The 13,706-nt window shown below is 37.7% G+C and overlaps 1 protein-coding gene across 1 annotated transcript in view; it reads left to right on the top strand.

The window, feature by feature from the left end:
- CUBN (cubilin) overlaps positions 1–13,706 on the top strand; it is a 324,233-nt gene that overhangs the window by 72,848 nt on the left and 237,679 nt on the right. The window contains exons 24-27 of the mRNA XM_066279340.1: positions 1,538–1,698; positions 2,111–2,292; positions 3,182–3,338; positions 7,104–7,291. Coding sequence (XP_066135437.1) covers positions 1,538–1,698; positions 2,111–2,292; positions 3,182–3,338; positions 7,104–7,291 — 688 coding nt within the window. The remainder of the gene's footprint in view (positions 1–1,537; positions 1,699–2,110; positions 2,293–3,181; positions 3,339–7,103; positions 7,292–13,706) is intronic.

Below are 13,706 nucleotides of genomic sequence, written 5' to 3' on the forward strand. Positions count from 1 at the left end.
GGAAGGGGCAATCCAGGACCTCTAGGCTAATTCTCTAAAGCCCCTTCACATGCATTCCTTTGTGTCTGCACATAGGTCACTCACTCACACAGCTTCTTGGTGTTTGCATCCAAGAGACTTTCACTCAGGGCTTTTAAAATTCCCCAATCCAAGTCATAGAGGGTTCCAGGTTAGATGGGTGATTCCCTATACCTGGTACTCACATGGTCTTCAGCTTGGGGAAGAGTCATGAGCTTGCTCAAACTTATCTCCTCCTGTGTCTGTGGGCAGGCGGGTTAACTGGAAGAGCCTGACAATAATAGGAGTGGGTTGGCGTGTCAGGCTCAAGTGTCCAGAGCCTCTTTGCCAGGATCTGCAAAATAACCCGGAAAGCACCCCAACTTTCTTGGAGCTTATATTCTTGGAGTTAGGGAAAGAAAGGTGAATCAACCAAATGAAGATGATTTTGGATAGTGAAAATAAAATTGAGTTAAATTTGGTTAATCAATTTGGTATGCATCTGTGCTAAATATTTTATTTGGCATTTCAAAATGCTAGAAACTTATGCTATTTTATAATAAGTTTTATTCTGTGATATAAAGTAAGATACCAAAAAAATAAGTCACAATTGTACCATATCATGCTAAAATAACACAATTGTCTTAATTTACAGGATTTAATTATTGGAATTTAATGTTGAGTGAATCCTTTTTTTTAAAAGCTACAGATTATAAACTAAAATTAAGACCTCAAAAGTTCTTGAGAAAAGAATTATTTAAAAAATTTTGCTATATGAGTCAAATATGCTATATTAAATTTTGAAAATATTCTTAGAAGAGAAGATTTTTTTTTTTTTTACAGAGACAGAGAGAGGGATAGATAAGGACAGACAGACAGGAACGGAGAGAGATGAGGTGCATCAATCATCAGTTTTTCGTTGCGACACCTTAGTTGTTCATTGATTGCTTTCTCATATGTGCCTTGACTGGGGGGCTACAGCAGACCAAGTAACCCCTTGCTCAAGCCAGTGGCCTTGGGTCCAAGCTGGTGAGCCTTGCTCAAACCAGATGATCCTGCGCTCAAGCTGGCTACCTTGAGGTCTTGAACCTGGGTCCTCCGCATCCCAGTCTGATGCTCTATCCACTAAGCCACCACCTGGTTAGGCAGAAGGAAAACTTTTTAGAAGAAAAACATTTAAGTTTTCTCTGTAAAATTAAGTAACATTTGTTTATACTGTTAATAATTATGGTTTCTTTATCTGGTGTTCTATGACAATTGCCAGACACTTTATTTGAGAAGGAGAGACTAAATACTTTGTCTCTGTTTGCAGATGGTTATATAAAATGCTATGCCAACAATAAGTGATGGTTATTCTTCATTAAATACTCAAGTACTGTGTAATAAATTGAAAACAAAATGATATTTAAAAATTTTTTTGAGGGACATTGATTGATATAAACTGATCTTTTTGCCATCTCAAAGTTCAAATAATGTTAAAGAGCTATACAGTAATATTTTCAATAACCTAATGAATGTTCACATCTGTATTGCGTTACAGAGATGGAGGCTATGAAACTTCACCACCCCTGGGAAAATATTGTGGCTCAAATCCACCTCCAAGAATCATCTCTCACAGTAACAAATTATGGTTACAATTTAAGAGTGATGTCTTTGAATCATGGTCTGGATTTTCTGCTTACTGGGATGGATCATTAACAGGTAAATAGCCAAGAGCTGTCTTTTGTTTTTGGTGAGTCCAATTGGGTTGGTTTCTTGGTTCTTGTATTGCCATACTTTTATCCATATTTTTCCATCTGTGTTTTGTGATTATTTGTCATAAACTTCAACATGGAAAATTTTTCTGCATTAACAGCAGCCTTTTGTTTCTGAAAGACAAAGTGAGGGAAAATGTTCTAGTTCCCTGGTATAGTTCATCAAGCTGGCCATCTTGGTTAAGAAAAAGGAAGTACATTGACGTGAATTAAAATTCTAAGCTAGCTACTCTTTGGTGATGTAGTTGCTGTGAAGCTTGATTTAAAGGGAGAGTACAGTAGCACCAGTTTGATCTACATAAGAAGATCCAATTGTACCAGAAAGAACAGCTATACACCACGCTCTCTTTCTCCTCTAGGTTGCGGAGGCAATCTCACCACGCCCACTGGCACATTCACATCTCCCAACTACCCAATGCCCTATTACCACAGCTCCGAATGCTACTGGCTGTTGAAATCAAGTCAAGGCAGTCCGTTTGAACTGGAATTTGAAGAGTTTCACTTGGAGCATCATCCAAACTGCACTTTGGATTATCTGGCTGTAGGTGTCAAGTTTCAGTTGTACTGTTCTCTGCTTTCTCCTTGCCCAACACCCATAAATGCATTTATCTTTATTTTTGAGATTTGAGAAAGGGAAACAAAGAACAAAGAAAACATTCACATAAACATTTTAAACAAAATAAAAAATTAAGCCTTGGCTGGATTGCTTAGAGTATCGTCTTGAAGAACAGAGGTTACCAATTTGATCCCCAGTCCGGGCACATACATTCCTGTCTCTCTAAAATCAATAAAATAAACATTAAAAAAATAAAAAGAAAAGAAAATTTGATGAAAATAACTTGCTTTGTAAGTATGGCATATGTTACTGAATGACTTGCTATTTATATACATAAGTATTAAAACTAATTGAGAATTATTAAGATATGATTAAAAACCTACTGAAAGGGGTTTTGAGATTTATCATAATTATTATCTATGTACTCTCTACATATGCAGTATGAAATAATTCAGAGGACTAACAAGTGGATTAGAGAAGATAAAGCCATCCAATTACATTTTACAGTACAAGCAATTCTACCATTTCCATTAAAAAACAATCTAAATCAAAAAAGTATTAAAGTATCATAAATTATAAACTATAAAAACAAGGAGGACTACTGATAACAGCTATGGTCTCAAAAATATGTATTAGTTTTTTATTTTCAATCTTCAGATTACAATCTGGGTTCATACCCTTACAGCCATGGCTAAAAGGCCCAAGTTCATGGCTCAAAATTATAGATGTTTAAATATAATTTTTAAAGCTATTAATCAAAATAGAACTATTCTTATGTCACATATGTGCTTCTTCCCCAGTCCTTAAGGATGATAGAGGTCTTTATGTAATATTTATAGCTATATTATCTGCCATTTAAAATGTTTTATTAAAGGTATATGATGGCCCAAGTACCAGCTCTCATTTGCTAACTCAGCTTTGTGGGAATGAGAAACCGCCTCCCATTCGTTCTAGTGGAGACAGCATGCTTTTAAAACTGAGAACAGATGAAGGTCAGCAAGGAGGTGGCTTTTTGGCCAAATACCAGCAGAGTAAGTATGTATACTGGCTGCTTGATGCCTGTATTGGGTCTTCAATCTTTTGATGAATGGAAAAAAAAAACTGAATTAAGTATAAGCCATTAGTTTGAGACATTAAAACAAATCTTCTTTTCTTTTTTTTTTAAATCTTATTTTCTTATTGAGAAAATATTAATTCTATTTGAGGGAGAAATGCTTATGCATTAAATTTATCATGTAATAAAAACCTGTAATGAAAAACTTAGAAGAGTATTTAATATGCTGAAATGCTGCAATTCAGCTCAAGATCAGTGTAACAGGTTAACTGCTGATGGGTTTTCATTTGTATTAAATATTGCAATCTTCTAATTAGACATTATTCTATTGTACAGAGTATCTCCCACATAATTTGTACATAGTATATCCCACATAATTTTCTTTGTCTCATATTGCAAAAGGTACCTTAATTTTATTAAGGGAAACTATGGTCCTTGTGAGACACAAATGGAGTAAGCACATTCTTTACTGTGGAATAACTTGGTCTTCGTAGAGGTACCATTTTAAAATCTGCTTTCCTGTGAGGCAATCTCTTGGAATTAAAGGAGTGTTGAACAGCAAGTCCAGGGGCCCAGGGGTTTGCCCTGCTGGAGAGTTCACTTTTTTTCTCTGGGATTCCATGCTTTCTTTCCTCTTAAAAAAGGAGATTAAATTAAGCAATTGTAAAAGCTTCTTCTAGTTATAGATTTAAATACTTTTTAAATTTAGCTTTAAAAGGAACATTTATAAAACAAGGTTTCCTTGAATTTATGTTATTTAATAAACACTTTGTGGTTTTAAAAGTACAGTACTGAATCTAAGTTTATCCATAATTTTGACACAATTCTCTAAAAATGGAATTGAAAGTCACAGAATCAGAATCTGTATACACAATATCTCTTTGGAGCAGTTGAGAGTAATAATGTTTTACTTAGTGTGTGAATTTGAAGACTAAATTTCAGTTACATGTGGGGATTAGGCTGAATTCTAGATAGTTTTGAATGCTGAGTTTTTATGATATATAGTTTTGTTCTTCAGTAATTCATCATTAGTGCATGAAAAGCCCTCCCAAATTCTAACAGAAACATATGTGCGATTTAGCATATAATCATCTCTTTAATTTTATTAATGCTGTGCTAATTTTCTTCTCAGTTACTTTTTATTTCTATGATATTTTATTTCCTTTCATAATTTCACAACACTAAAGGAGTAATTTAGTGCACATAGGTTCTTAAAGGTAAAAATGAGAAGTGACCGATGAGATCTTCTGTATAATTTGCCACTTGTAATTAGAGGTTTACAGATAATAATTTTTTTCTTATCAGATAGTATAATTTTTGAACACTGAGCCCATGTGGTTTAATGAGTATATTTCCCTCTGCTGAGTTTTTTTCATCACTGAGGCACATAATACCTGTCCACCTGATAGGTGTCACTTCTTGCAGACATCTAAAACCACAAAAGCATTCTGTAGAAATCCTGTGTGCACAAAAATGTGACCTGAAAATATTCAAAGAGACCTATTTGAGTATTCTTCTGCTCTAGAAAAGGAAGATAGTTGAAGAGCCACAGTGTATACTTTGTTCAAACCGAAGTTTATAAATGGTGTTCCAGCCATCGGCTGGGAAGCTGTGTTGTGGTAGAAGTGCATATACAGGGTGTCCTCGGGTTACAACAGTCTTGACATACAATGTTTTGAGTTTACGATGCTCACTTTCATATAAACTTAAAAAAATTGAGACATGGGTGTTTCTGCTTATGCCATTAGCATTGTACTTATGAACTATGTGGGCAAACTATATAGTTTGGTTGAGCATGGCAGAAGAATACGCAGTCATACCGTTTGTGAGTGAGGGGAGTGGCGTCCCCTGGTATGCTTCCCTAGGTCACTTTATTGTTAAAAGTGCAAGTGTTCCATTTGTGTTGCTTTGTTTGGTAATTTTTTGGCCCTTATCATGGCTTCTATCTTCATGTCCTTTTCTTTTTCTGTGGCTTTAGTTGTGTTTTTATGTACTATATTATGATTTTACAACCATGTTAGGATAGGTAAGAGACTTAGGCTAGGGTGTGTGTTTCATTTTACACCAAAATCCACATGATATCACTGTCATAGGGACAGAACTGTGTCGTAACCCAAGGACCTCCTGTATATACCACATTCTTCAGAGACAACTTTTTTTTTTTTTTTTTTTCTTATTTTTTTTTTTTTTTTTTTATAATTTTATTTTTTTAATGGGTTGACATCAATAAATCAGGATACATATATTCAAAGATAACAAGTCCAGGTTATCTTGTCGTTCAATTATGTTGCATACCCACCACCCAAAGTCAGATTATCCTCTGTCACCTTCTATCTTGTTTTCTTTGTGCCCCTCCCACCCCCTATCCCTCTCCCATTCCCCCCTCCCCCCCGTAACCACCACACTCTTATCAATGTCTCTTAGTTTCACTATTATCTCCCACCTACGTATGGAATAATACAGTTCCTGTTTTTTTCTGATTTACTTATTTCGCTTCGTATCATGTTATCAAGATCCCACCATTTTGCTGTAAATGTTCCGAAGTCATCATTTCTTATGGCTGAGTAGTATTCCATAGTGTATATGTGCCACATCTTCTTTATGCAGTCATCTATTGATGGGCTTTTTGGTTGTTTCCATGTCCTGGCCACTGTGAACAATGCTGCAATAAACATGGGGCTGCATGTGTCTTTACGTATCAATGTTTCTGAGTTTTGGGGATATATACCCAGTAGAGGGATTGCTGGGTCATAAGGTAGTTCTATTTTCAGTTTTTTGAGGAACCACCATACTTTCTTCCATAATGGTTGTACTACTTTACATTCCCACCAACAGTGTATGAGGGTTCCTTTTTCTCCACAGCCTCTCCAACATTTGCTATTACCTGACTTGCTAATAACAGCTAATCGAACAGGTGTGAGGTGGTATCTCATTGCCGTTTTGATTTGCATTTCAGAGACAACTTTTTCAATCTGATATTTATTTTCCCATTCACTCTTATTGCATGCCATACAGTCAATATAAAACAAACTTGAGAAAAGGCCACATATACCTTTAAGTCATCAAGTCTGGCTGAATTTGGCAGACTCTCAGGACAAGCCATACCTAGTCTGGAAGTACTAGTAGAGTTTTGTTGAAAACTAAGCTGAAGAAAATGCCAGCATTGGATTGAAGACTTTTAAAACTTTTTAAAAAGATTTTCATTTTTCTTCAAATCCTGTACATTCCCTTTATTTGTTTGGTACTTCCCGATGACTCACCAGAGGGAAAACGGAGCCCTTATTGTGAATTTCCTGCTGACTTTTGAAATCAACAAAGCCATGTTGTTATTCATTTTTAGCATTCAAACAGAACTTGATGTTATTAAACTGTTGAATTCAAAGGTCAAGATTTCTGTCCCTCCCAAATGTTAAAGTAGAAAAACAGAAGCATAGAACATTCAATATATTTCTTTGAAAAAACAAGTCTCTAAGCAGTAGTGCTTCAATTCCAATTAATAGCTAATTCATAGGAATTGGATGCCCATTCGGACATAGGCAATTTTCATGACACTTTACAGTTGGTGAATTTACTTCAGCATTATTTTACATTTGTTTTAAATGGAGGCTCTTTTACTAAAAGTGCCATATCATGTATATATACTTTTTAAATATAGGTATTTTTAAAGCAACTCTCACACACATTTTGGGATATTTTGACATATTTGATGATTGTTCTTAAGGATCATGGTTATATTTTCCAGCGTGTAAGAACGTGATGATTGTGAATCGCACCTATGGCATCTTAGAGAGTATACATTATCCAAATCCTTATTCTGCCAATCAGCGTTGCAACTGGACCATCCGAGCAACAACCGGCAACACTGTGAATTACACATTTTTAGGTTTTGATGTGGAATATCACATAAACTGCTCCACAGACTATTTAGAGGTATGTATTCTGAATGTAAGTAAATCACTGTTTTTTCAGATCAAATTAGGCAAGCCAAACTAGAAGTCATCATGCTTTGAAAAAGCAAATCCGTAAGCCTGCCCTACACAATTACAATATGCCAAATAGCCATGGTGTTTGAATAGAAATATTTCATGTCTCTTTCTCTGAATCACTTTAAAATTAAGTATATTTAATCTCTTAAGTTATATACAGGAAAAACTATCTAGTTTTTAGGTTTCATTATAACTTCAGGACTGATCTACGTCATGTTATTTAAATAATGCAAAGGTAGAAGAATCACTTCTATTTTTTTGTTGGTTGTTTTTACATATGTTCTCTATAAACAAAATATGAGATAATCTTCTAGTTTTATGATATTTTATTTACAAAATCTTTTTTGCTAACTTTTTAATTCAATTTTTTAAAGCTATAGATTGTGAAGGTAGCTATTTATTTTACTTATTAATGTAATTATGCATTTATAGATAAAATTATGTATTTTATAAATTATTATATTAATTTAGAAACATTGCTGTCCACTGTCATACTTCATAAAGCAATTTTCCTCCATTTACATATATTTTGACATCCAGTTTTCATCATTAGTAAAATCGCTTTTGAGTCATAACACACCACTTTTGTATCTATCTACATTGTTATTATGTAATAGTTTTGGATCCACATGTGGTACTTGCACTTGAAATCTTTCCTGGAATGACAAGTACGAACTCTGATAATATTCAGGCATTCCCTGCCACACCAACTATCCACAATACAATGATTTAGTGTATTTGTTCTTAAAGTGGTCAGTAATTTTCAGAAATTTTGCTTGTAAAGACTTCTAACATCTAACACTTGTAATTTTGAGGACATATTCTCAGGAAAAGATTTTATCCTCTTTTTACCAATTCTTTTAAAAAACTATTGATTGGTTTGAGGTTAACATATCTTTCCCAAAAAGCACTTTTCTTTTTCAAAACAAATAAGAGAAATTTCCTGTACTTTGAGAGGCTTTCTGAGATCTTGAATATATGAATTGCCTTGTTTTTATGAAGAATAACTCTATGTGTTAAAGAAAACTTTATATTTATAAAAGTTCAATATTTTAGAAATAGTAGCCATAGTGTTTACCCATTAGAAAGTTTAATTTATTCGTATTCAAAGAAAATGTAATACAACATAAAACAAACTTATAAGCATGAACCTGACAATGGTTTTAAAATTTACTTTCCTTGATCTAGTGTTTAGATCAGTGGTTTTCAACCTGTGGGTCACAACCCCTGTGGGGGTCGAACGACCAAAACACAGGGGTCGCCTAAAGCCATCGAAAGTACATATTTTATTTAAAATGTATTGTATAATAAATATGTATTTTCCGATGGCTTTAGGCGACCCCTGTGTTTTGGTCATTCCACCCCAGCCGGGGTCGCGACCCACAGGTTGAGAACCGCTGGTTTAGATGGTGTCCACAAGCTTAATAATGATATGCTAGTCTTGTTTCATTTACCTGGAGTAGCCATATTTTTTTCTTTTCTTCACATGGCAAGGTCTTTAGAAAAAAATGGAAAAGTTGCTTTCAAAAACCTTTATTCATACCACAAACATAGCAGTTTATCATATGGTATTTTTACCAGTTGTGATTGTGCCCACATGCCCTACTGGACTCTGAGCTTTGTGCAGATGGGAGCTGTCTTCTACTAACTTTGTAACCCAGGCACTGATTATAGAGATAGAATCTTATAGGTGTTCAGTAAGTTCAGGTTAAATTGATTATCAGCCATATGTATTTCGGCATCAGCTCAATGATAGCTATTAATTAATGAGAAAGAACTGAATTCCAAACTGGCCTCGTGTGTAAGTCCTACACACTCATTGCAATTCTATCACTTTCAATGCAAACCAAAATAGAACTCATGGCCTGGCAGAGCGTTGCATGTCTTACAGAATGCCAGGCACCACATAGTGATTTGTTAAAGCACAATGGAGAGAGCTGCAGAGAGGAGGAAGCTTTTGAACTGGGCTTTGAAGGAGGCCTTGGCAGGAAGAGTGGTGAGGAAATGAGATGAAACCTTCCCAGGGACTGGACTCCATCTCTCTGGACTTATTTGAGGAGGGAATTGTAAAAAGGCCTATCAGATAACTTTTGGAGGTGTTTGAAAACTGTCAAATAAAAAAATACTTGTTCCAATAATTGCAGAGCAGCTCATGAGAGGCCCTTCATAGAGGCTGTTACAGGCATGCCATCTATCTTGTGCAACACTGATGGTGAAAGCGGCAAAAATACAGAATGAGATCCAGAAGTTCAGCAAAGGCTTCCAAAGAATGGTACTGCTGCCAAAGGGAGGAGATGTTTTCCATTTCTTTACGCCAAGGGGCAAGACCAGAGCACTCTCTACAATGGCTGGTCTATGATGGAAAATTTAAAAGCACAAATAACCATTTAAGGAGAGCAAAGCTACAAACATAAAATCTAGTTTTCATTATTTTAATAACTTGTAGTTAAAGTTTTGTTTTTTTTTTTCAAGTGACTTAGCCAAGTCTCAATTGAGTGACTGTTACTGTAGCCAGAATTGAGTTATTTTGCATTAATAAAACCAAAACTATGAAAGGACTTGATTAGGCACTGGTCAGACATTGTGCCTAACTTTGCTGAGAGGTGTGTATTGGTGAAGAGCCCGCTGAGAATCTAATCTATCCTTCATTATTTCATTTTCTGGGAAAAACAAAATAACTGAGACTTGGAAATAAAATATTTTACGGGAGGAAGGGTCATTTGCTTAAAGGTGTAACAGCGTACTGCTCACAGAGTTATGGGACTTTAAGAATTCTTCCTGTATTTTACAACAGATTTCACTTTTTCATTTTTTACTTTAAGTCTGAGTCTCCAGGTAGAAGAGGAGATTTTTATAGGTGATTAAAAATACAAACCAAAGTTATGGATTTGGGAAAGGCAGAACAGATATATATATGAAGGCCAGAGCACATGCGTACAGTGAGAAAAGGAAGGAGGAGAACTAATAAGTTACTATGTTATGGAAGCTGAGTGAAGAGTGTGTAATAAGAAGTGACAGTGATCAATAAGGTAAGATTCTCCCAAGGGTCAAGAAAGGTCAGGGTTGAGCAGTGTCCCTTGCAGATCAGTGTGACTCTGGGCAGAGCAGTGTTTGAGCAGTGTTGGGAGCAGGAACTACACTGTCATGTGAGGAAGCGAGAAAGGAAGGAAGTGAATGTAGAAATCTGAGTCCATGAATTCAGTGTTTAAGTTCTCTTGTGCAAATCATCATTAAGTCTTGGCATCTTTTCTCCAATCTTCATCCTTCATTTCTCTAAACTGGTCGTCAAGAGCAAATTCTCATGGGACACCCTCCTTTGAGTGCGCGTGCTCTTATATGTCAGTGCCTCTTAAAATGTGAACAAGGATTGGATGCAACACTCCAATTAACACATCCAAGACCAAGTATGCTGGGACTAAATCATCTGGTTCATATACTTCTGGTATTGTAGGCTGAGGTTGAATGCATTTATTGTTAGTCAAGTCATAATGTTGGACTATATTAAGACCTACATATAATCTCCAAGTCACTGTTACATGGATTATAATAGCTTCATAGCCATCCCCAGGATATTATTCTTAATAAGTTATACTTTACTGTTTTGCCTGAGAATTTCATCATTTCATGATTCCTCTAAATCTCGATTCTCTTGTGTGTAGAGCATTATTCATTTGCACATAGACTCTTTGGCCATCGGCCCACTACTTCTTCAGAAATAATTTATAAAAATGTCAAACAAGATGGTGCCTGTTTCAAATACTCTGAAATGATAAGTGTCTTTGGTTAGAGTTATTATCAGGCACATTAACAACAGCACCATTCAAACAAAAACTTGGTAATAATAATAGCTGATCTTTATCGAGCACTTATTATTTTTTAGGTAATTCTGACTGCAACCTATCAAATGAGTATAATATTTTCCACAATCACAAAGAGTGTAGGTGGCAAAGCCAGGCTTTCTCCCAGGCTCTGTGGCTCTATCCACACATTCTCTATCTATACATTCTTTCACAGCTTTTTGTCCCCCTTAGAGGTGTCATGAAGGAGTGTCCATGAAGCTTTTGGAACTACCACTCTAGTGACACTGTCACAAAGAGAAATTTCTGTTATTTTAGCATGGCTTCTTCATGGATAAACAGTGGTCATTTATTATAATCACCTCTTTCTTTGCTAATTGCAGACAAATTATTTTCAGCATCCAATTTAGAATTTTTCAAAGAATTACTGTCAATCTTACTCATCTGTGAGATTCCAAAAGAAACCTTTCCCACACTTCGTGTGGACAAGGCCCACCGGGGGTGAGGACGATGGAGACGCAGAGACCCAACTCCGGAGACCAGGTTCAGTGATGCACATCCAATTTATTCAGGAAGTAAGCTAGCTTATATACACACGTTCAGCCTATAGGGTGTTACAGTGTGTCCTTCACAGCCAGTGACTGAAAAGGTAATAATAATAGCCTGGTTGGTGCTGAGTTACTTCCTTACAACAGGCGAGCTCCCTCCTGGGTGTGCCTGGGAGGGTTTTGGGAGCTGGAGTATTCTCACAGCATTGCATCAGCCACAGCTGCTAGGAATGTGCTCTGCACTCTACCTACATTCCCCCTTCTCTTTTAATTAGGGCTAGTTGGACTTGATGAATGACAGCTTGCTGTTGTCTCTACGGGCAGGATAATGCCAGGGTGGGGAAAAGCAGCCCAGACGTGGGGATCCGCCTGCGTCTGGGAGTCAGCGGTTACTATAGCACACATAAGCAGGAACAGAGTACCAGGGCCAAGGGGCCCGTCAGGGGCCATTCTCTGGTCTTGCTCCGCTAAAGCTTTCATATCCCCCCAGGTGATGGGGTGCGCACATTAGCCGCGAAGTCTTCTTCTGGAGATTCGCCATCTCCTGGGTTGAGGGGTTTGTGGGAGGGGTCATTTTGGGACACCAGGACTGGCCTTATGTTTTGTCCTGGGATCCAAACTGGCTGAGAGCTGTTTTCTAGAAAGACACAAGCATAACCTCTCCCTTGTGATAGAAGGGGGTGTGGACCCTGCCACTGTGCCGTGGCTGGGTCCTTCCAGCATACCAACAGTAAAGGGGTTCAGGAGTGGCAACTTCTGCTTCTTCGGCTGGTGGAGCCCATGGTGCAGTTAGCAATTTGGTTGGTTTCATTTCTGCGCGCTCAACTGCGACTGTGTTAAACTCGGAGGCTAAGCCACTTTCCTCCTCAGTGGAGGGGAGCGAGGGGCTCCTCAGGGAGAGGGGTAGCCTGTAATATTTTTGGAATGGGGGAGGGTCTTCAGCGGGAGATGGCTAGTAGGGCAGGAGAGAGACTGAGAGGAAAGGTTTGTCCTTCATGTACTTCCACTGAACGGACGCACCAGAGAGCTCAGACCTAAGTATCAGGGTCCCAAAGAGGCGCATCCCGAAGCCAAGGGTTGAAACCTGAGAGGATTTCCTAGTAGGTACAAAGATCCTTTTCACTAACTTTAACTCGCCTTCTCTGCCATAGGGCATGAAGGGCTTGAGCTTGAGGGGCTCAGGAGTGAGGGAGAAGGTTTCCCGTTGCAGAGGGTCACTCACTCGTCCCTTGGATGCCAATTAGGTCCCTGTTCGGGCACCAGTTGTGGTCAAGGCCCCCCGGGGGGGGTGAGGATGACAGAGACACAAAGACCCAACTCTGGAGACCAGGTTCAGTGATGCAGATTGAATTTATTCAGGAAGTAAGCTAGCTTATATACACAAGTTCAGCCTATAGGGTGTTACAGCGTGTCCTTCACAGCCAATGGCTGAAAGGTCAGGGCGCTGCCTGGTTGGTGCTGAGTCACTTCCTTACAGTGGGCGAGCTCCCTCCTGGGTGTGCCTAGGAGGGTTTCAGGTGCTGGAGTGTTCTCACAGCATTGCATCAGCCACAGCTGCTAGGAATGTGCTCTGTGCTCTACCTACAATTTCAGAAGTTGCATCATTTTTCCTTCAGACCTCTGGCAATCCTTTCCCCATTGTTCTGCTTTATATTCTTGGTTGCAGTAGCACACTGAAACTAAACCATACAGAAAAAAAGAGTGTTTGTGACCGGAAAGTAAGAAACGTCATGACATACAGAATAAACTAAAAAGCTGGGAGAGGGCAGAAACATGGGCAGCTCTAAGGACCCCCTCTGTCTCCCCATTTTGCTGCTTCTCCTTGCATTGTAAACACCATTGCCATTGCTCTCTCTAAAAATATTCTCTGAGTTTCTGCAACCTCACAATTTTAGTTTCAATATGGCCACCTCAACCATGACTTGACATCTTTACATGACCATTTACCTCAAGCACTTACAGCCAATAAGACTTTCCCTGTTGACAAATTGCCAGCACAAGTGACTCGTCTTTT

This window comes from Saccopteryx bilineata, chromosome 5 (genome assembly GCF_036850765.1).
Source record: "Saccopteryx bilineata isolate mSacBil1 chromosome 5, mSacBil1_pri_phased_curated, whole genome shotgun sequence".
Taxonomy (NCBI): domain Eukaryota; kingdom Metazoa; phylum Chordata; class Mammalia; order Chiroptera; family Emballonuridae; genus Saccopteryx; species Saccopteryx bilineata.